At 41.7% G+C, this 25,151-nt stretch overlaps 1 protein-coding gene across 1 annotated transcript in view; it reads left to right on the plus strand.

Moving 5' to 3' along the window:
- Sntb1 (syntrophin beta 1) overlaps positions 1-25,151 on the plus strand; it is a 209,501-nt gene that overhangs the window by 97,870 nt on the left and 86,480 nt on the right. The window contains exon 3 of the mRNA XM_041672588.1: positions 3,762-3,978. Coding sequence (XP_041528522.1) covers positions 3,762-3,978 — 217 coding nt within the window. The remainder of the gene's footprint in view (positions 1-3,761; positions 3,979-25,151) is intronic.

Raw genomic sequence — 25,151 nt, forward strand, 5'->3', positions numbered from 1 at the left:
ATCTAAACTAAAATCCAAACTTATCAACTTTTATGTATCTTCCACGTACGTGGCATAGCCAGGTTTCATGGACGGGCATCTCTGAACAAGGTCACTAGGGCTCTGTCACTTACCAGTCGTGTGAGCCCTTCCGTGACAAACTGCTGATCATCGATGGCAAGATGGATATAAGGACACTGACTGCAAGGATAACCTACGTGTTTGACAGAATTAGAATAGCTCTACAAAGCTTTTTTGAAAAGAATAGCAATATGCTTTGATATTTATTGCCTGTGGGTACATGGACTCAGTGAATGAAGGATAGTAACTCAGATGTTTCTTCTATAGACCCTGGTTTCCCTACCAAATTATAAAGTGAGTCCTTAAATAGTAGTTGTAAAGCTCAACCATGGGACAAACATAAACAACCTGGTTCAACACTTGGCCCATGATTAAGAGAATTACAACTGTGTTTCTCATCCCTCTTGCAAGCTGAGACCAAATTTTTCTTTCCTATGGAACTACAGTCAGGGTTGCACATCACAGCGTATTGTGTCAAAGGACACTCATTGTCCTTCTGTTTCTTGAAGTGCTAGCTACATTTTAAGGCTGAGTTCAAACACCACTTCCTCACTTAGCATCCTTAAGCCTCAATCTGAAACACTCCTTCTCAGCTCCAACCAGACAGATGAGAATGCGTTCTGAGAAAAATCTTCCTCTCATCTCAGTTAGTGCCTGAATTTCTATACGACAATGAGTATTTTTTTATATACACAAGCCAAACACTTTTTATTGTCTGAAGGAACAGGAAGGCTGCCATATTTTATTTCCTAAATTAGCACTTAGGGTATTAGATATCATTGTGACATTTTTGAGTCAAGACTGTTTTGGTAGCTTCTTCTTCTCCCTCATCTCCCCATCTTTTTATGATCACTGGTCCTCCCATGTAAGGCTTCCATCTCCTTTCCTCTTTAATATTTTATTTCCCTAGTCACTCCCACCCTCCATCAGCACATTTTTTTTTTCCTTTTCTTCATCACTTTTCTGGTTTTTTAACTTTATCCACATTTATACACACACACACACACAATTATAGAAGATTAAAAATACAATATTTTTAAAAGTCTCATTCCTTTCAACTTTGTGTAGCTAAAGTCAGTCTCCATGAGGTTTTTAAGTTTGTTCTGAGCCACGTCTGTGCTCCTTCTTAAGTAGAATGCTCAGTAATAAAGCATTCCTTAAAATGCGTGTTTGTGAGTGATCTCACTCCTCCTGTAACTGTGATCTTTGCTGGTGGGGTGGAAGAGAGGATCATGGGTCTCTGGATTCCTACTAAATCCTGGCTTCGTGCCTACAGGTTCTTTCTAAGTTCTTTTTTCCTATTATAAACCTTAGGTAACTCTACTCCATGTCGTGGCTTCTGTACTTCCTCAGTGGGATTTCCTAGAAGCAGATATCCTGTGTGAGGTCAGCAACTCTGCAGCTTCCCAGGCTCTGCAGCCTCTCTTATGCTTAGAGCAGGTCTGTGGAGCAGAGGAACAGTGATATGCAGCAGCCAATTCACAGCAACTAGGATGTAGGACAAGGATCCAGATAGGGTATGATAAGTATCTCCTAGAGTCATCTTCATTTTATAGCTCTTGAGCATGGAAACTACATGCTTTTCTCTTATGTAATCTCCTTAAACCTCCCTTAGCACAGAAGCAATAGCTCGTGAACTGACTTGTTCAAGTTCTGATGAAGCAATCCCCAAATCTTCATTCGTTTGAAGTGGTAGTAACAGATACTTGTATTGGCCTTAGCTATAATCTCTCTTCACTATGTAATAGAGAACCAGAGTATGGGGCTAACAGAGAAAGAGATGGAGAACTCCATATTGCATGTTCCTGAAAACTTGGTTGCCCTGCTAACCCAAAAGAGGTGTAAGAAACAATGTTTAAATTTAGGACAGACAAATTACTGTGAAATATCAAGGCAAACAAGAGAAAGAGAAGAATTTCTGTGTGCTCTATTCAGTCTTAGTACTCTTTTTAATCTTACAAAAGCAATATATAAATATGGTTAGACCAAAAAATGCACAAATAGATAGCAAAAACCTATTTCCATCACGTTGGCTTTTCATTCCATTCCCTGAAACAAACCTACTATCAATAGCTTATGGAGTTCATATCAAAATATAATTGTAGTTATATATAAATATGCATATGTTTTAGTACACACTACATATAAATATATTTAAAATCACAAATTGATATATGTATATATGTGATTTTTTACACAAAGATGTTGTAGTATATAGAGTCCTGTCTACTTTGTGTTTCCACTAATCATAGATCTTGTAAATCTTTTTCCATCAACATGCCTATATCTACCATATTTATAACCTATAGAAATGACAATGTATTTAACCTGTTATTTTTCAAGCTCTCAGTCTTAAAAAATAATGACTCTGCTACTTCAGATTTTGCCACTAGAATATAGACATTTATATTCATGTCTTTGTGTACATGATTTTAGTACCATTATGTTGAAAAGTGCACCTTGCTTCTGAGCATAGCAAGAGTATCCCAGGCAGGGGTGTGGCTACTGGATGCCTTACGCCTGCATTGAATCATTTATCTTCCAGCCAAGGCCACACCCCACATCATCAGTCTTTCATCCAGAATATGACTTATAATCTGAAAAGACAGACTTTGTTACAACTTTAAAAAGCCACATGCAATTTCCAACTGAAGAACACTGTAATAGCAAGTTCTAAGATTGACGTTGATACATAATTTAAATAATAGGATAATTATGTTGAAAGGAACAGAAAACCTAAATCTTGTTCAGAATTTAAGAGACTTGGTGCTAACAGCATGTTTAATTTGAGTTTCTTTCAGCGACAGAAATTCTTCAGAAATGTAACTTGCTATTCTTTTTATCTTGAAAATTCCATATATGAACGCAGTGTATTGACTTCATTCACATCCCTCCCTCTCCCATGTCCAACTTGCCTGTGTTCTTTTAACTACCTCCTCCCAAATTCTAGACTTATTATTGTCTCATACACACACATACACACACACACACACACACACACACACACACATTCAAAACGTACTGAGTCCTATTAGTGTTGCTTTATGTACATGTGTTCAGAGCTGGCCCCTAAGATTGGGAAACCTATTGGGGGCTATCCCTAGAGAGAGCTGATTCTCTCTCCCCCAGAAGTCATTATTGCCGATAGCAATTGCCCCTTGATCCTAGCAGTAAGACCTTCTGGAATTTTGCTCATCGGTGTTGATGTTTCAGTTGGTATAGTCTTGAGAAGACATTCACATTGTTGAGAGTTCATGGGTGCTGTTTCCCATGCACAGTTAACACTAGCTGGCAGTTGTCCTGGTCTTGTGGCTTTTACAGTAACTTCATTCCTTCTTTGCTGTCGCATGAGCCTCGGGTTAGGGGTTCTGTTGCAGATGGCCCGACTGGGAATGGACACCCACTTATTCTCTGCATTTTGACAAGTGGTAGATCTCTGTAGTGGCCTTCCATAGTAAGACAAGGGAAGCATCCTTGATGAAAGATGAAAACTGCACTGCTTAATAGGTACAAAGATAAGCATGTTACCTTTTTCCTGCCGGGTTTACAGTACCAGTCATGTGTTCCTTCCTGATGAGTGGGCCTAACGTCCAATTAGACAGTTGATGATTATCCCCCAACACATATGTTACTTATATGTTGTACATGTGCTGTACCAACCCCAGTATTCCTAAAAGTGCCTCTTGTGCTTTCGTTTACAGTGAAGTACATGAGAGAAGCCACGCCTTATGTGAAGAAAGGATCCCCTGTCTCTGAGATTGGATGGGAAACGCCGCCACCTGAGTCCCCTAGATTAGGGGGCAGCTCTGCAGACCCTCTGTCATCCCAGTCCTTCTCCTTCCATAGGGACCGGAAAAACATCCCCCTCAAGATGTGTTATGTCACCCGAAGCATGACCTTGGCTGACCCTGAAAACAGGTAATGGGGCAAACTTCCGTGACCTCCTGAGGTGATGAGAGAATTTGCCAGATTGTGCTCGTGTCTGGAAAGACTCCGTGGTTCTCATGAGTAGACTGGAAGGTTCTCCCACCCTCCAAGCATGGGGAAGATACATATTGTAAGAAGGAGATTGTACTCCACCCAGGGCTCCTCCCATTCTTGCATTCTCTGTCATCAGGAGGTAAATGCATATGACCCACTTTCTAGGTAGAGTGGGAAAACTGGAATCAGCATCAGCATCCCAGTATCTTTCTTGGTTTGTTCATTATGAGTCTATGAGATTTTAGGTACGCTCCTCAAACTGCCACAGTTTGGCTTTGTCGTTTACAAGATGGGGAAAATTGAAATAGATATAAGCGTGTGAGGGCTCAGTGAGGAAAGCCTATGAAGTGCTTAGCACTGGAACAAGTGTGCACGGCAATGACAAGTGTTGGTCATGTTAGTAAAAGGCAAACATATACCTGAGCCCCAGCACCCTCAATGGTGTCCTAGGAGGCTTAGAAGGCAGAAGGCTCAAAACTCTTCTCTCCCGTAAAGGGATAAGAAATGGCATCACTCCGAGACTGTTGGGCACTTTTCCAAAATCCATAAGAGACTCTGAACGCCACAGGACAGACCTTCCACCTAATCCAGGGCACTCTAGAGGACAGCAAAGGTGGAGTAAAAGCTTACAGTCTCTTTTTACTCTAAAGGTACATGACCGCACAATACGCAAGCTGTAGGGAAAGATATCAAAGAAGAAAATTAGGAAGAAGGAGGGAGGCGGGAAAGAGAAAGAGACTGTGCAGTGAGCCAGCAAATGGGGACTCTTGGTGACCTTTGCATCCACATCAAAGTGCTAAAAATAGAAGCAGCTCTACTCATCATTCTTTACACCATGTGTGGGACAGCTGTGACTCCCACGACTGGGAGGTACTTGGCTAGGTTCACCGTTCCTGATGGGGAAAAGCCAAAGTGATTGGGGTAGGGAGAAAACTGACTCCTTGCCTCCTTACTCCATGTGGGTTTTAGTTCTCAACCCAAGAAGTTCACTCTAAGGAAACTGCTGGGGGCCTTCTGGCTCTAGCCACCTGACATACCCCACAGCCCTCCTCCCCAGCACTCTTCCCAGTGACCTCATAGCAGCACAGGGACAGGCTGCTCAGAAGAGAGAAGCAGCAAGCAGCATTGAGAGAGGAGTCAGGACCAGTGGAACGAGGAGGTGGTGCTTTCCTGATGACTGTTCTGTTTTGTTCTCCCTCCATCTCCACTGGTTCCCTGGGAGTTGATTTTCTGACTGCTCAGAATTTCCTCTTCTCTTGGGTCCTACCCACCTCATCAAATAAGCTTATTCTCCCAAAATCTAACATCAAGGTTTCAGATTCAATGAATTCACAATTTGTGGTGTGTTCGTCTTGTACTAAGTGTTTATGTAATCCAGCGATTCCAAAGTCACAACTTATAGGTATACTCTGCTCATACATGCTTCTTTCAATAGGCTAACCACCATTTTAAATAAATTCAATGTCATATTAAATATTGTGAAATTTTACATTTTAAAGATAGGTTCTTACATTGCTGAAAAGAAAAAACCTAGTGGCTACTGTTGGGCACGTGCTACTTACTGCGTGCTGGGTTCTAAGCAGCAGGACCCAGAAGCAATTTATCCTTTGACAAGGGAAAGGATGCTCTTTCTCATTCCTACTGTTCATACCTAGAGGCTTCACAGAATTTCTTGCCTTGCCCTTAATATTACCTGCTTAATGTGTAACATTTTAATCCATGATATTTCTCCTAACGGCTATCTGTAATGTTACTGTTGTCTCTAATTCTATGAGAAAAAAAAATAGAGGAAGATATCGAAATTTCCAGAAATATCATAGAAGTTATTGATACCTTGAAGAAAGAATTCATCAAGTTTGTTTTCTATTGTTCTTTTTAGCAATAGACTTATAGGCTATAACACATATGACCTATGAACAACATGAGGTCAATCAATTATCAAGACTATTTTGAGAAACCTCGGGCTTTAATAATACTGGAAATTCCATTATGTGTGTCTATCCAGAGAGGAGAATAGATTTTTCAAGCTTAATACCACTGCTGTTTAAGTCAACCACTGATGAGTTATCTGCACGACATCCTGGATGGCAGAGCCTGTCCTGCTGGGAAATGAGAAACACCAGGGCGGAATTAAAAATGAGGGTCCAGCTGAGAGAGATGGCACAGGCGGGGGCATTATGTCCAGATAGGTCCTGAACTGCTACCACCCAAGAGAGAAGGGTGAGACTTGCCCCGAGTAAAGGAAAGAAAGGAAGAGGAAAGCGATGTTTGATGGAATTGCGTTTACATGCTGGGAAGAATATAACATTGTCAGTCAGAGAGGTAATTCTGGCAAACCACAATTCTGCTGAGTACAAGAAACTCCTAATACGAAGTGATTTCAGAGGGGCAAGATGCACTGCCTGGCAGGGGCCCACAAACCTAATGCAAAGGAAGAGCGACAGAAAGCACCGATTTCAGTCTTGATCTACGACAAGGTAAAAAGCAGGCTGAAGAGCAGAAAGCAGAACAAAGAAGGGCTGGTTTATGCTGAAGACCAAAATTCACGAGAAACATTTGAGAGATTTAAACACAACCAAATGACAATACAGCAGCAGCGTGGCTAGCAGACTCTACAGAAAGAACACTACAAAACAGAAGTGTGATAGAGTAAGGTAACTTATACATGTCACTCTCAATCCAAGATGAGTCATGTGGAAGGCAAAAGATGAATAAGGACATGGAAGATTTGACTAGCACAATAATATGCTCCTAGATGTATCCTAAAATTTGATCTTGCTGTTAGAGAATGAACTTTCATTTTAGATGCTCATGAAATCCACAATCATGACACCATGACACCTGCAATCCCATATGATCTTAAATACACACAGAACTTGCATACAATTGGGCATAGAGTACACCACAAATAGAATATAGTAGGTCCCATAAGGCAGATATGATATAAACAATGTCCTCTGGCTGTAGTGGGCTGAAGCAAGAACATTAATAATAAAATCAAACCTAAAATACCTTTCTTTTGTTTTTTCTTTTTCTTTTTTCTTTTTTTCCTTTTTCTCTTTTTCACACTCTCCATGAGTAACCCTTGAACTATGGAAGAAATTCACACTGAAAAATCTAGCCAATCATTAAAAGATAATAATGGAATCCATTAACATAGGGTTAACATAAAAAAAGGGAAGAAGGAGCGAAGAGTGTGGGCCCTGTGTCTAGCTACAGGCATGAGACATCTTGGTTCTGGCACACCTACATCACGTTAGGAAAGAACTCAGCACTGAACTCACCATCCTCTGCATACTCCATCACCACTTTCTGAGCTTTGCTAAGGATTCGGAGTTAAAACCAGCAGAAGAGCTGGCTTTTCGCCCAGCCTTGGCTGACACCAAACCGATTTCTGGATCATTACCTCCATTGTCCCCGACCTCGACACCTGACAGAACAGTCCACCTGAACTGTCAGCCAGGAGTTAATGGCCTCCTGGGTACCCGAACATGCGAGCGGATTGACAAATGCCACCGACATCCCAGGGGCTGATGCCCTCAGTGGGTGACACACAGTTGCTAACAGTTTGCATTAAAACCTTTAATGCTCAATTTCTCAAACAGAAACAGTCGTAGAACAGCAGGCAAGATTGCTGCTCTTACTATGAAAAAGGTCACTCAGCAGGCACCAAATCCACAAGAATTTCACTGCTAGTGGCTATCAGTGAGAACAACACAGTCTTTTCAAAGGCTGCCTTTTTATAAGACCCCTACTTTCCATATTTAACTCTTGGCCTTCACACCCAGCATCCTCATCCTGACCACATCTTCAATCTTCCAGAGTATTTGGAGCCACATCCTTTCTGATGCTTTGTTTTCCAGCCCCCATCCTCCTAGTCAATGGAACAAGACACCCTGCATTTATCTATTTGTTTAAACAGGTTTTGTCTCCCTTGCATAACAATATCTTTGTTCTTCTTTATTGCATATAAACCCCAATAAGCTTTGTATCCTCCCTAATTGCCCAGCACCGGCCTCTACACTTTCAGCTTTTAAGCTCCAGCAATCCTTATGCAATCTGTGGAAGGCTGGCAATCACTTCCCTGTCATCTTCTCAGTGGCCTTTGTTTAAGCCCCAGCAGAAGTGACCCCTCCTGGGCATCACTCTGGCTATGCCTTCCATGCAGCTCTGAATACTTATTGCCACCTCCTAACTAACAACTTTTTCTTACATACCCACCTGTCGTTCCTGAACTCCACCGTTCTTGAAATGGGAGGCATTCAACATTTCATGTCACTGTCCTAGCTTTCAGGGACTTCCATCAGTACAAAGTAGCTATTCCAGAGTGTTCTCACTAATATATGATAAACAGCATACATATCGGTCCATTTGGGGCAGTCTTACATCTTCAAACTTCTCTTTTGAAGGCATCTTTTCCCCAGACAGTCTTAAATCTGAGAGAACAGATTAGAACAACATTCTATCCCCACACATAGAAAATTTGGTGAAACTAGGACAATGCCTTAACGAGCCTGCTTGTGGGCATGCACAGCTGCGTCAGCACAGGCCGTGTTATGAGAGACCAGTCACCACTTTGTGAAGTACACCGCATAACCCACTGTATATTTCACAGACAAAGTACAAAGAAATAAAGAAATACACTCGACCTGCTCTGGGAATCACTGTGTATTTCTGTGCACGGCGCTCAGGAGAGAAATGCGCCGAGGTGCTGTTCAGGATTCAAGGGGACAGTGTCTCAGAGAGGTGGGATCTGGAGAGTCCTGTAGGACACGCTTGGAATTATTTCCACCAAGCACCATCCGTGATGTCACCATCCATCAGAGGCTGAACTCCAGCCACAGAGAGTCAGAAAGTTAACTTAGAGGCCTGTAAGAATGGATTCGTCAGTGAAAGGTCGGCTCACATTAACCTAATAGCCAGAATCCACTTAAGTGATCAATGCAGCTGTCAAGCGAGCAGGCTTGATTGCAAGGGAGGATCTTGATGTACTCTTGCTGTGGACAGGCTGACTAGGAAGACACATGTAAATATAAGCAGGACTATCAGAACGCCAAGTTACACCAACATTGCTAACATCCAAGGCAACAACAGCAGGCATTTTTTCTATGTGGACTAGCAACATGAGAAATTTAGGTTCCACTGTAGTTATTTGATGAGTTTAAAACCAACAGTAAGATGGGCTAATACATCTGAAGTGCTTCAAGCAAAAAGGACAAAGCTGGTCTTCCCTGCATGGGAAGAGCCTTTTCAAGGAGGCCATTTTGTAATATTTTCCCTTGCCAACTCCCTCTCCTCTGAACTGTACATTAATAACTTGTGGTTTCCCGGCATGGTTCCCTCATCCTTTCGTGGCTAATTAAACCTCTTTATTTTCCATGCTTCTTTTTTTTTTTTTTCTGGTGAGAGACAGAACAGAGAAGAGTTTGGCTTTGTTTATCAAACTGAATCACCTTTTAGTCCTGGCTCTCTGAGGTGGCTTTCATATCACTTTGTTCAGCTAGAGTTTTAGATGATCCCCCAATACTTTAGCCCCATATTATAGAGAAATAACAATTTAGTGACTACCAACAGAAGCATGAGCATTTTATTAGCCTAAATTTATTTCCTCCTGACCCCATACCTTATGTAGAACTCCCCACAATACTCATTAAACTTTGAGTATTGTTGACAATTTCCCGCCTTAATTGCATTCAGAACAAAGATTCATGAGGCACTTATGTCTACCTTTTCTTCTCAGGACGGCTTCTCTATAAAGAGGCTTGCCAAATACATAGTTTCTTATTTTGTTTCTATTTTATTGTTCTTGATTGGGCACGTAATAACTGCTTCATAATGGAATCTGTTGCTCAGAGATCCTGGTTTACATTACATTTGAAAACAGGAGGAAAATGTAAAATCAATGTAGAACTATGCTACGTGAAATGGACACATTTCCAATATCTAAGTTGGAGGTCCAAATGAACTATATGCTATATCACGGGGAGCGGGGAGAACAAAACACAATTGAAATGAGAAAGGATGAATTCCAATCTTAATGCCACCACTTACTTATTGTCTATTACTACTTTCTCCTGTCCTCAGGTTCTTTAAATGCATAAGTGAATATTTCTGTGCCTTCCAAAGTCTTATGTTGAAACCTAATCGTCCTTTCAGTCGTATTAGGAGGTGGGATGTAGAGTGCTCAGCCACACTTGAAACAGCTATGTCACCACCACTATCCAAGGCTCAGGGACCATGAGGAAATGGGGGCAGAGAGAATAAGAGTCACAGGCTGGGGAAGTCCAGGGTGAAACAGTGTCTTCTGGACATTTCACGACCATTGTAATCATGAGCATCTATGGTTTCCTGCGTAAGCCTTGTACAAAATCCAGTCAGTTAACATTCTAGTATGGAGGGAAAAAGGAGATCATGAGCCCCAACCCCTTAACTGGGGGATTATTGACAATTGGCAGGGTTGGAAGAATTGGTTTTGGTTAAAAGTGCTCCACACTCCAGTGGATGGGCTCATACCCAAGAGTATATGGGCAGTACAATTAGGTCTCAGTGGGCTCTAAAACAAAAAAGATACAAAGTTGGAAATGGGTAGGGAGGGGCAGAATGGATGTGGGAGGACTAAAAGGTAAGAGTAGGGAGTGAATATAATAAAAATACAGTTTTGTGTATTTTGTATATCAAAGAATTAATAAAAACATTTTATTAAAAAGAGAGGTAGAGGCTGTAGGAAATAATTAGGTTTAAGGTAAGTCCTTCATGCAAAGGACTATTGTCCTTCAAAAAGAGACTTAAAAAGTGTCAAGGAACTTGGCTGAGTTGCATTCACATCCTACTCTCCTGTAGAAGTGTTTTAAGTGATGAACTGAAATATTTGATGGAAGAAATACTTAAAGTGCTGAAGACATGTCAGAGCTTCTCTTGACTGCTTATACTAAAACACAAGAAGAAAGAAAGAAATTAAAAATGAAATGTATAAGCAAAAGGGAACAATAATTTAAAGTTTTTGAAAATTCTCAGCCTAGCTGTGCTGTAAGATTGAAAAAGCATATTCAGAAAGAATATGCAGGGCATGGCCAAGTGAACTTTTGGTAAGGAGGTTGATAGAGAAAGATGAAAGTCAGCTACTACTCAATGAGACAGATAAAGAATGACCTCAAAGATATTTAAGAGCTTTTTGTAGGACCAGAATGTCGAGACCTTGAGAACAGAACAATTACAAAGCTTTGTTCCTTGAACAATGTATGATCTAATGTTCCTAATTGCCCCAGATGATACTCAAGTGTCTATGGCTCTGCATTCCCACATTGTGAATCCATGGCTACTTCCACCTACATTTCAAAGTATGCACTGTAAACCTTAGGCAAGTGACTTCAACTCCTAAGACTTTCCATAGGTGTGTTTCAGGAAAGCCATGAGAGACAGGATACTCTGGACACTGGAGACCCAAACCCCAACTAAATATGTGAGGAGAAAAGGACTCTGACTCAATATAATGTTATGTGTTGTGTGATAAGCTGTAAAGATTTGTCACTAGTATTGGTTTAATAAAATGTTGATTGGCCAGTAGCCAGGCAGGAAGTATAGGTGGGTGACCAGATTAGGATAATTCTGGGAAGAAAAAAGGTAGAGAGTCGGTCACTAACCAGATGCAGAGGAAACAAGATGAGAATTTCGTACTGGAAAAAGGTACCAAGCCACATGGGTAAACATAGATAAGAATTATTGGTGAATTTAAGTTGTAAGAGCTGGATAATAATAAGCCTGAGCTAACAGGCCAAACAGTTTCCAATTAATATAAGTCTCTGTGTGTTTCTTTGGGACTGAATGGCTGCAGGATCAGGAAGAGCAGAAACTTCTATTTACAGTTAACCTTGTTACTTTTGGATTTGAGTAGAACCAGCTATCACTGTTTTCCTTTCCAGGGCTCCCATTCAGAATAGAGCCATTTATCCTAAGCCTGCTCTGCCACTGTTTCCAAACATGGGTCTTGCTTGGTTTTAGTGTTTCACAGTTGGAGGGGAACTTGTCTTAGAATGAAACAAGAGTCTCCATCTCACTTGTGTCTGAGTTAGATATCTAGATGAGACTTCTGACTTTATTCTGACTTTAGTTTTTTGTTTTGTTTGGAGCCTGTTGTGGAACTAGCTCTTTAGGTCAGGCTGGCCTCAAACTCACAGAAATCAGCCTGCCTCTGACTCCTGAGTGCTTGGATTAAAGGCATGAGCTCAGCTCTGACTTTAGATTTTTAAATTGATGCTAGAACATATTACAATTTGGGAGACTACTGGGCTGGTGTAAGCATACTTTATACTTCTGAAAGGCATGAATTTTGAGGAATCAGGCTTAGCTCTTAAATTCTTATCTCCCCCAAATTTATATGATGAAGCCTAATCTTCTGTGTAATATTATTAAGACATGAAATTTTTGTGGAGTGAATAGAAGACTAATGATTAAGTTTCATGCCCATAAAAAGAGTTTCCAAGAAGCCTATTCAAGCCTGTTGCCACATGACAACGCATACTAGCCATTATCTATGAAGAGCAGATACACCAAATCAGCCAGATACTTGATCTCAGACTCCCCTGGATCCAGAACTGTCAGTATTAAAGCTCTGGTGTTTTGAACTTCCCAGTCCAAGATATTCTGTCTTATCTGCCTATATAAGACAGAGATGTTTTCTGGAAAACATGGCTTGACATTCTAGCCACGTCTAATGGTTTGTGATGACCGGTGGCTTAATGGTGACAATGTCTGATTCCTACTAGGACAACAATATCATAATGTAGATTTTCAGTCAAAATGTCTTCATTACTGGGTACATGGAAAGCCGAGGAGTTCTATTATAGTGTTGCTGCTGTTTTTTTTTTTTTATTTCTTCCTCTTTACTCAGAGATCAGAGAACTTTCCAGGTCATGTTCCCAAACTGTTGAGCAGAGATTTATTTCATAAGAAAACATTCTTTCACAGAGATTTTTTAAGGCTGCTGAAATCGCTGACTTTTAGCAAGGACCTACATTCTAATTTCTCAACTTGTAGTCTCCAAAGAACTTAAGTATTATCTATGTGTCAAGTCCCAAGTCCTCAGCCAGGCTCGGTAGCACAGCTGCTTGGAAGGCTGAAGGGAGAGGATCACAATTGCAAGGCCTGCCTGAGCTACACAACCATTTCGAAGGCTAACCTTATCAGCTTAAAGGAGACCCTGACTCTGAATAGAAAACTTAAAAAAGACCTAGGGACATGGCTCAGTAAAAGATTGCTTACCCTCATATGTATGAGGACCTCAGTCTGATCCTCAGTACAAAGAATAAAATTAAATCCCAAGTCCTCAACCTAAGACTTCCTCCCTCCCTCTGCTACCCACTACAATCCTCATTCCCTTCCTAAGAAATGCCTATGGCTACTTTAAATATTCAGCACTTCAGCATTCAAACCCCTGGCTCCTTTGTGATTCTTGTGTGGATTTTCCACCCTCTGCAAAATTGCAATTGTCTTCAAACCCAAACAAATAGTTCTTAATATCCTTCAGTTATAGGTCCAGGTGTTAATGGCAAAGTGGTTTCTGTATCTATGGAGAAGATGATTTTTCAAACTCTAGATCTAGAATCTTTCTGAAGCATGTTAGTGGAGTTCCTTGTACTTGACTACACATACACACACACACACACACACACACACACACACACATTCAATCATATGAGTCAATGTTCTTTGTCTTTGACTCTTTCTCTTGTTTGATTGTTTTGCTAGATTCCAATTCATTGTTTTCATTTATTTTACTGTATTCTATTGTGTTTCATTACTATTCCTCAGATGCTTGTTTGCTTCCTAACCAAAGACAGAAAGGATGTTGAGCCAAACGGGAGGGGAAGTAGGGAAGAACTAGGAGGATCAGAGGGAAGGGAAACTATAATCAGAACATACTGTATGAAAAAAATACATTTTTAATAAAAGAAAAAGAATCAATGTTATAATTTTTCAATTGCAGCCTAAAGAATAAGTTAAATATTTAACATTTAAAGCTAAAATTAATTCATTCATGTCTTCAGTCCCAGCTACAAAAGAAGTTGAGGTAGAGGGATTATTTGAGCTCAGGAATTGGAGACCAGTGTGGGTAAAATATCAAGATCTTTACTTCAAAACCACCACTATTTTATTGTTGGAAAGTAATGTATTTGATCTAAAATAGTGCACTTTTCTCTACCTCCGAAACTACCATTTTGGCTCTACATATTTATCTCTCTTATCATCTGCATATCGCCCGTCTACCAGCTGCCCATCTACCAAATTGCTCATCACCTAGATATAGCCAAGCAAAATATTTTGTCACTGGAGAAAAGAAAGGGGGAATGTATCAAGTATAAGTGTGGCTGTATTTATATAAAAATAAAACGAGAGGGGTAAATGTAGAGAGTAGCCGATGAAGACATCTGGCATTGACCTCTGGACTCTACACATACGAATGCACACATATGTATATACAGGTGCACACTTGGCACACAAACAAACACCTATACCCGCTAACACCACATCCGTACAAAAATGATGGGGCTAATAAAAACAGGCAGTTTAAAATAGATTGGAGTTAAAAGATTGGTTTCTAAGTAGCAGTTATTCATCATTTGTTTTATGGCCTGTCTAGCAGTCCCCATCTGAAATCCTAGGAATCTGCTGGCGTTACTCAGTTGTTAGTGTCCCTAGCAACTGGGAGCTCCTGGTGCTACCGGTCCCCTGTCCCTCCCCCCCACCATGTTCTGACAGTCATTCTTCACATCTCAGGATGCTGGAACTCCTGCTTAAGTTTTCTGGGCAATTCTTATTGCTCTGTCACATTATTTGAACTGGGATTTTACATTTAAGTACACTTTGTTTACATTTTAGCATCGGAGTGTGGCTCTTCCCACTGTCTGGCATTCCCTTTGCATAGAACTTGGTCTGTCCCCAGCACGTCTTCTGTTAGCTCTCGGAGACTGTTAATTAGCTGAGTTTTTGCCGTACTCTTTGGTCCCTTTTTCTGTTCGTTGATTGCTTTGGAAGCATTTTCATCTTTCCTATTGGAGGCTTGTTATCGGTTCATTATTTAGATGGAGGGAGACTAAGAAGCCTATTAAAGCCCGTGGGCATCCGCAGAGATGTAGAAGAGGTTACTTCTGATACCTCTGACTCTGACGTGTATGTGTTTAGAAGATTTTTTTTCTGCATCTATTCATTCACTCCAGAATGAATCACCTACTCTTTCTTTGGGTGTGGATGGAAAATGGAGAGTGAGAGACCACCTGGCTGCCATCATTCTGAAAGTCCCGACGTTTAGCATATAGAACGCACTGAGGACTCTTATTTTCAGCCCTAATCCTCTCAGGAGGTTCTGGGTCATGCAGCTCCAATACTCCTAGCTGGCATCCTTTCTGTGTGTGCTTTAGCTTTTAGCTCCCTCTAGTCTTCCTCCTCTCTGAAAAGTCAGTTGCCTCATTCGCGACTGCCCACCTTTCCAACGCCTATTGAAATATTGCCTATCTCCTCCTGTGAGTGTTTAGACCCACTGGGCTCTTAGGAAGGAGGGGTTAACACGAATGACCATGCCACACTGGGTTTTGTTCAACAAAAATCTTAGCAGAGTTTGCATATTTGTATATACAACAAGCGCACAAAAGGTTCAATTTAATGAGCTTAAAAACATTTCTGATCCCTGTTATTTTTTAAGAAAAATCTATTTCCTTCATAAATGAACTTTAGCACCCACACTATTAGCATACATTTTTAATCAGCAAGATATGAATTAGTAAGGTTTCTCTAACAAGCGAGCACTAGCTGAAAATGATCTCTGGTCTGCCTTGAGAAAGAGTTCAGAGGCCTCACCAAGCAAGATTCCAGGATTTCATCAATATGCAGGCCCATGGGTCCAAGGGGCCACGGGTCCACATGAGTTCATTTGAGTTCATTCCTGTATAGTAAGTACCCCCTTCCAGGAAATTTTCAGTTTCCCCTGTTGTAAGCGCTCTCGGAGAGGTTGAACTTGACCATCTGGGCGCTCGAGGATTTCTGCTAATGTTGACTCTCAAATACAGGTCTTGTCCCTTTGCTCTTGATCCATTCATTGAACTCCATTTGGTTTGCAAATAGCTGCACTAGGGTTTTCCAGCTGAGATAATGGGGGCTCTGGAAATAACCCACAGCCTTCTGCAGACATCCTCTATTCACGCAGGTACCACCTGTGCCTGTGAGTCAACAGCGGGATGGGGGTTCATGCATCAAGACCTTGTTCCCTCTTTTCACGTGTGCAGAAATTTGTTTTCCTAAGCGGTGGGGCACAGATCGTCATGGATGCATTTAGAGTATCCTGCTAACACATAAGGTTGGTGCCACCTTCCTTCCTAAATAACGCTAATTGGGAGTTTGACACTGCTGGCCCATTGAGCTTTGTTGTTTTGTTTGCATTTGGTTTGGGGAACAGACTTTCATTCTGTGGCCAAGCTGGCCTTGAATTTGCAATGTTCTCACCTTGCATGCTGAGATGACGTGTGTGTGTCTCCAAACCCGACTTTCTCTGTCTCTTTCAGTTTCAACTCCTAAATAGCTTGTTTTTTAAGTTCTATGCTATATGTCATGTTCTGCTTCACATTTGTTTCAGACGGATCTAACAGTAGCATCAGACACTACTCATTAAATTCAGAAGGACAATCAAGAGAATATTAGCCCCAATCCTAGGATACAGGAGTCATCCTTGAAGGGTTCACTAAACAGCACTCAAGGTGGGGACGTTCTTGTTACCTGAATGAGGTCTCTGTATGTGAACCCCAATCCTCTGTTGCCTCACCAGAACAAGTGATACCTACTTGAATAGAGTAAGACAGAAGGCAGCTGTACAGAAAGCAACAACGCATATCCAGATCTTAGCAGCAGGAAGAAGCTGGTCTCACTCCCAGGCTTGGGAGGCTACTGCTCTGGACCAGGAGAGCCCCATCTGGGGTCAAGGACAAACTGCTGCTCTAGCATCCCCTCTCCTGTTTATCATCACCTGTTAGTGCTTACACACAGATGGAAACTAGAGCCCAGGAAGCCGACATACCATCATTTAATCCATAGAATCTGGGCCCTTGGAACCCAGAGCAAGGCAAAGAAGGATAAAGGAAGAAGCTGGAAGCAAAACAGTTTTTTAAAAAAAAATCATAAGAATATAGTGCATTTAGAGTGAGACCATGTCTCAAAAAACAAAGAAAGTTATTGAATTCTGCCTCTTTGTTGATAGGTCTGATACAGGCAATCCACGTGTTGACTAGTTAATTATAAGAACATGGGATCTGTCTAAGTACTAACTTCACTGGCAACATTACCATGGACAGCTTCAACTCACTATGTGTAGTTTCCCGTTTCATAATGGGAAGTCACACCCCAGTAGAGTTTGGGTAGGATTTCTTTTAAAGCTGGATGTGGTGAAGAATGTAATTTTAGCACTTGGGCAATAAGGGCCATAAGATCAGGAGTTCAATTCCAGCTACAAGTTCCATAGTTCAGGCTAGCTTGGGCTAAATGAGATCTATCTATCTATCTATCTATCTATCATCTATCTACCTATCATCTGTCTATCCAGAGTTCCTCTGTGTAACTCTGGCTATCTGGCCTCAACCTCAGAGAGCCAACTGCCTCAACCTCCTGAGTGCTAGGATTAAAGGTGTGAACTACCATGTCTGGCTAGAACCCTTCTTAAGAAGAACAAAAAGATTTATTTTAACCACAATGATGGGAATCGAACATCAAAAGGCTTGGAAGATAAGACAGTTAATTTGGGCTAAACTGAAAGTTATAGGAGTGGTCATATAGCAGGGAGTGGTCAGGGTCTCCGAACTCTAAATGGGCTTGCAGTGGTCTACTGTACTCTAGGAAAGAGATCTCATAAAAGGGACTTATCCATCATCACAAAGCCACGCACAGCTGAAGACACAGCTAAGAAGGCTGTTGTCACCACACCAAGCTGGCTTTGATAGTGAAATATCCACCAAAAGGGACAACCTGGCAAGAGAGACATGGAAGGAGAAGGGTGGATAAGCCCAGCCATGATGCATCAATTCAAGCCAAACCTCTGGGCCACAAAACTTAGTACTAATCCACTTTCCTGTAAAGTGACAAATTATGCACCCCTTCCCCCAGTGTGGTGTGCTTTCTTTTTCCATCTGAAATAAAACACTCTCCCCATCTCTGTTACGGAGCACATAGTAAACGCCAAGTGCTGCCATTAGTTTTTATCGCCGTATGATTAAACATTCAGCCCACTGGAAAATGTTTTCTCATGTTACCTGGAAACGAAACACTAGATCCAGAAGTGAAAACTCATGGAGCTATTTTCTCAAGAGGTCAAACAATATTTTTTTTTTAATCTTTTGCATTGTACACTCATGAAAAGATGATTCACTTTCAGGCCAGGTCACCCCAGGCTTGAGGACTTGCTGCTTCATTTATTATCATCGAGTAACTTTTAGCCATTTGCTTCTTGGAATTTTATTTTTAATGTGGAGTAAGGATTGATAATGCTGCTATGTATGTACAATAGCTAAATTAAATAAGACGGCCTTTGTCTCGCGCACAGCATACCGTAAACACTTAGCAAGTGTCATCTCGTCTTGCTTCCCTTTTCGTAGAAAATAAATTATCTTTCACTGCTCAGAATATCAAAAGATCCTTTTAGTGTGAAGAAATGTTAAGAATTTTTTAGGTTGTGACAAGTGTTGGATAAGAGAAGCCTGTTTTCTTTTTTAATGAATTAACAATTATAAAACGCGGTTTCAGTCCTTGAAAACCCCAGCATGATTTTATCAGTTTCTGTCTGATCTTGCATCTGTGAAGCTGACACTCTGAAGAATGGGGTCAGTTTGCAAACAGCATCTTTCTTTTCTCCAGGAGGCACAGGTGTAGGCTTTGAATCACGACACTACACCACGCAGAGGTGTGGAATCCTACCAAGGCCACATACGGTCATAGAGAAATACCTCAATACGTCTGCTGTCAGATGGGAAAACAAGTGGGTCATAACAAGCAGGGGGCCTGAGCCAGTGTGGACTTTTGAATGCAGATAGTCCTGCTGATATCAGAGGAGTCCACCAGTCCTACCAGCTTCCAAGGTTTTCAGAACTGCTCTTGCCATACGTGGGTGCTGAGCTGTCAGGGTGATGTTCGTGCGTAGCCAGCAACACAGAACGTGTGCTTTGATTATTTCTATCCTGTTCTACAGATGTTACCACTCCACCCTCCTCTTCTGTATCCTCCTGGGGGGATCAACTATTCTATTTTGAGACAGGTGCTTATAATTTTTGAATCCATGGAAGGGCTAACTGAAACCAATAAGGATTGAACTAAATGAAGTCACAAAGCGCCATTAAAACTGGTGTTCTTAACAGCTGAGAACCACCACTTACTTAGCTGCCTGACTCTGCTGTGTTGTAAAGAAAGCAGATTTAGTTTTGAAAACTGAAGGACAGAGGTTTGGGTTGCAACTCTTTGTGATTGTGAACACTTTATTTTACATCCCTGAGTCCAAATTCACCCATCAGTCAGGTGTGTGTTATGAAGTCTGGTTTTTCAGAATTGTCTACTTGTCTCTCAAAGTCCCTGAGTGAATAAAATGGATTTTACCAGGAAATACAGAGAGCAGGTGAATGAACCGAATAAGGGGGTGCTTTTGAGGTGCGCACACTTCACTCTGAGTGCTGGCAGAACAGAAACCATTGCAGCCTGCATTTGATGTGAGTTTTAAACCCTAAAACCTGAAACTTCAAGAAAACACACTTGCAATTATTTCAGATTCATCTTAGGGTCCCCAGAGATACAAGTTTGCTCATTTCAACAACTGAGAGTTCCAGATAGAAATTTGTTGGAGCTAATCTATGGAATAGTAGTCCGTGAATCTCTTCAGCCAGGTTATAGTGAGGGAAGGGACAGTAGTCATGTGACCTAAGTGATAAGGGATGTCATACAAGAAACTAGTCACCCTCAAAAACTCAGAAGGAATGGAAAAGACTTTAGACTACTGTCTTAGTTAGCAAACAGAACGAGTCTAACTGGGAGTGGTGTGGGCTTTTTAAACATCAAAGCCCTCGGCAAGACCATACCCCCAATCCTTCTCAAAGAGTTCCACCAGCTAGGGACAAAGTTTCCAAACATGGGAGCCATTGGAACCATAATAATCAGTAGCACCTGTGAAGCCAATCACAGTTTGCCAGTAAAACTACTCAAACCATGACATCCGGTCTTTCACTAATTCTGGCTGAAGAAATACGAACAGAGGTGGGCTTTGCCCTTTCTGGGCTGTCACAAAGATGAGCACAAATGTTCTGGAGACTATAGTGTCACAATGTCAAAAATCTTCCCTCAGCCTGAATCTTCAGCTAACCTAGTGAAGCAGATCCCTGTCCCAGCCATCTCAAAGCACGTTTGGAACACATAACATGCTATTTCATGGACTTGGGTTATACTAACTGATCAAGATCTCACGATCATTCAGTAGTAGTATCCCACCATAAACACAGGCATCATGACCACACCATCAGCACTGGCATCTTATGTTTATACTAAGAGTTCAATCAAGTTATTTTATTTTCACTAAGAAATGGCATACTGCTAATGATATGGCAGATGGCAGGTTTTTTTCTCTCTTTTTCTCACTCTATAAGGTTTTAAATGTAAGCCTTAAACTGCTAGAGGCATTCAAGTGAAGCAGTGTGACCAGAAGGTGGGCCACTGGGTCTTTTTACATTTAGAACATGCGAAAGGTGTGTTTTGCTACTGCAACTATAGTAGTTGCTATTAGAGGCTGCTAGTGTTTGTAGCTGAAAGCCTTTCGCTCTGGGTCCAGAGAGAACATCTTTGTTTACAAAGAACCACTGCCTCTGTCCGCCCCAGCCAATGTAGGTGTAACGATAGCATAGCCACCTCCTGCCACAGCTAAGACACTGAAACGTGTCTGCGTGTTTACAGCATCTCTTCCGCCTCCCTATCCTGTATACCTGTATTGGAAGGCAAGAGCACTGATGATTTTACTCTTTTACTGTTTTAAGCAAGCATATGAAGCGGTGAATTTTATTCCTGCACAGTCATACATCTATGTCATTAGAGTGCGTGCCCTCCTCCACTGCCCAGCCCCCCTTTGCTGGTCTCTGTCCTCCCCTCCAATAAGCTTCTCTTCTGCTCTCATGTTCCATGAATTCCATTAAAGGCCATCAATCTTTAATAAGAACAGAATATTAAAACATTTTGCTTTCTTGTTTCTTTCTGCCATTTCTTTCATATTTTTACCTGAATTGACTTCCATTATAATAATTCTCAGGCTTTTTTTTAAAAAAAAAAAAACTCATCGTTGCAGTATTTATGTGAAAGTAAAATGAGATAATGGATGCTAAAGTATTCAATAACTTATATGGAATGTAAGTAAAAAAAATAATAACTTTTTTCAGTAGCCTGTGAATGGTCACTTTATCTCTGGGAGCCGTACAAACCCCACAGTATAATGTTTTCTTCTGGACAACACGCAGCTATTGTACCCACGAATTCAAAATAGCTATGATTACCAGTCCAAAACTGCAGACTCTTGGGCCCACCAGCATCCCATTATGGATGGAGATAACTATGGGGCTCCATTCTTTCTTGGGGAGCTTTTGGAAATTAATAGGGTCTGAGGGAAGGGGAACCATTTCATCAGAGGTGTAGATAGTGATCAAGTTGCCCATAGTCTAGGGAATAACCTCGTCCGAGCACCCTACTCAAACACAAATGGGCCAGAACATTGAAGAGGAAGGACTGCAGAGGTAGGAGGACAACGTGGGATGTGGAGTGGGAGGCCGACAAGAGGGGGTAATGAGGGACACGATCCACATTAACTACATACATCTATGGAACTGCCAAAACTATTTTAAAATACCGACTAAAAAAGAGAAAAATCTACAGCCTAATGCTGTTCAGCAAAAAGGTGGTGTAAGTTTCTCCGACTGGAGTGTCAATGTGTCATCTGAGCGCAGCTGTTCCCATGCTGTGGGTGATGGTTGCCTGTGATTTCATTTGATTGACAGCAGCATTTCTCCGAACTCGGTGAGGGCAGCAGCTTTGCTTCTCCGCATCACGCCGTCCCTCCAGCACCCATCCCAGGACCTGGTGCAGAGTAGACACTGAATCCTCTCGATGGATGAATGGACGGTTGAGTTGCAAAAGCACATGAGGAAGACCCATGCGACCCCAATGGGTGTCTCGGGCTTTGCTCGGCGTTCCTCTCAGCTACAAGTCAACATGTGCAGTGCCAAACAGATGCCATCCGTTTCTGCACCTGTGAGCTTTGTGGCGCCTTAGGAACTCCCCTAAATAGCCCAGATCTGTCCCTGGGTGAACAATTCTTTACAGTAATTGCCCAAGTGATTGCGTTAGTAGTTGGCAAAATAAATAAATAAATCACAAGGCACCATTATGTGGAGGGGGAAAAAATCCCCCGTACTATGGCCACAGGGTTACATGTTGAGAATGGAAACTGACTTTACTGAGCTCATTGTGAGCAAGGGTGTAAGTAGCCTCCACCCTTACATGTGGATAGAGTTGCAGCTTCTGATGGTCAGTGATGCTTTGCAGTCTTCAGCTTGGAATCGCTTCTCCTGAAGCTCCTTCAACTCCAGCCAAGAAAGGCTGACGGGAGGAGAGGTTCCCATGGTGTTGACCTTGCGGGAGACAGTGCTCTTTCTCTTTGAGGAGGCTATGGAGCCCACAGCTGTAGTCAAGCTAGAGGACTCTGGTGGAAACGCTTCTGAGAGTCTACCAGTCGGTGCTCTGTGGCTTAGCTATCCTTTTACTCCAGCTGTGAGTAACACTCAGAGGCTGCCAGAGTCATCATCTGAGGTGACGAGGTGAAGAGTGGAGCCACCACCCCTTCCTCCTGCCCCTCGCCTCTTCTGGCTGCATCCTATTGGCAAATGCCATATGGCACAGACACCATAAGTAAAAATCTTTCCCATAATTCTGAGCAGAGCCGGCAAAAGTGCAAGGAACGGGCTTGCAGGCAGATAGCTTGAGGTTAAGTCGTGGACTCCTTTCGTTTTCCTCTATCTCTAGTGCCCACTACCCAAAGAATGTTCAATAAATATTGCATTAAATGGAATAAATGACTCCCATTATTCTCATAAGAAATGTCGTAGGGTTATTACCGCTATGACGAAACACCATGATCAAACGCAAGTGGAGGAACCTGGAGGTAGGAACTGAGGCAGAGGCCGTGGAGGAGTGCTGCTTACTGGCTCACTCCTCGTAGTTTTCTCAGCCTGCTTTCATAGAGAACTCAGGACCACCAGCCCAGGATGACACCTCCCACAATGGACTGGACTACCCCCCCATCACCCACTGTCAATCACTAATTAAGAAATGTCTTATAGGTTTGCCTACGGCCTGATCTTATAGAGGCATTTTTTCAATTGAAGTTATCTCCTCTCAGATGAGTGTAGCTTGGATCAAGTTGAAAAACAAAAAACAAACAAACAAACAACAAAAGAAACTAGTCTTTTTACCTTCTTCAGTATAGCTCTGGACACAAGGTCGAGACGTGTGAGTCCCCCATTCTTATCCTAACAAGTAAAAGATTCTTACTTTTGCATTCTTGAGAGAGCTCTATTCTCACCATAGAAACTTTACAGTCCATGTCTCAAGCTACCCTGACCCTCAAGACTCATACTTGGAATTACCCTTTTGAATGAGAACTCAGGATTTACTGCCTTCCATATGATTTGCTTATTGCTTTGCTGAAGTGATAATCTGATGGTCTTTGTCCCAAGTAAACTCTGTATTGCCTTAGATCACTTTAAAATATTTAATGATTTATTTACTTTCTTCAATAAAAAAATGTGTTACTTTCTAATCCTTATGACAGGATACCTGAGAGAAATATCTTAGAGGAGAAAACGTTTGTGTTGGCCCAATGTTAGAGAGAGCTCAGTCCAGTCCTTCACAGCGGGGGAAGCATGGCAGAGCATATGGCGCTGGTCCTGTGTGGTGGAGACGTCTCATATGGTAGCCGACCAGAAAGCAAAGAAAGCTCACTCCTGTGCCCTAGTTCCAGCAACCAGGCCCCACATCTTGAAGTCACCACAGCCTTCCAAACAGTTCTATAAGCTAGGTACCAACTGTAGGATATAACACAGACTTAAACCGTAAAAGTAGTAGTTGCACATAGCTCAAGATTTAAATGTTTCAATGGGTAGAAAAAAAATGTATCTTTACAGCGTTCAAAAGCCTGGTCCAACTCCTCAGAAGCAACTGTTGTGTGTGTATATATGTGCGTGTGTATGTATATATATAAACATATGCATATATGTATATATGTGGGTGTGGGTGTTTAAATATCAATTTAAGTTAATGATTGCTTCCCTGAAATTGCCAGGTGGCAGGTATATTTATTTTCCTGGGATTCTATAATAAATAATCACCAAGTGGGAACTGTAAAATAACTGAGTGCATTCTCTCATAACTCTGGAAGCTAGAAGTTCACGTCAAAGTGTTGGCAGAGCTGTGTTTCCTGGAAAGGCTCTGGGGAAGAATCTTGTTTGCCTTTTCCAGCTTCTCAACCCTCCTTGCAACACATGCATTCCACATCACTCCCCTCTGTTATTCTCTCTCTCTCTCTCTCTCTCTCTCTCTCTCTCTCTGTCTCTCTGTCTCTCTCTAATTGCTGTTATTTATTTTTATTGCTGTTTGAAACACTTTAGAGCCCAGATTAGCCTCTTTTGTCCTCTGCTCAGCCGGCCCTGAGTTCTGAGTTTACAAGCGTGTGCCTCCACACTTGCCCCAACTGTGTCTTTGTAAGCCCCATTCCTTTCTCCTGAGGATTCCAGTGCTGGATCAGGCCCACCTAATTCAGAATTATCTCATTTTAACTGCTTCTATCTGGAGAGATTCTATTTCTAAACCAGATCTCACTCTGAGTTTCTGGGTTAATATGAGTTTGTGGGAGACACAGTTTGAGCCAAATTGTGATTCCAAATTTTCCCCCAAACAAGACTTATCTGGTTAATGGGAAATATTCAATGGTTAAAATTACAGATTCTTCACCCCACTCCGATCCCACTCCAAACCCACAGACTTGTAACGCCCCAAAAAGAGAC

The sequence above is a fragment of the Microtus oregoni genome, unplaced genomic scaffold, assembly GCF_018167655.1.
Source record: "Microtus oregoni isolate MIOR12 unplaced genomic scaffold, Mior012 000022F_ref0000154, whole genome shotgun sequence".
In the NCBI taxonomy this organism is placed as follows: Eukaryota; Metazoa; Chordata; class Mammalia; order Rodentia; family Cricetidae; genus Microtus; species Microtus oregoni.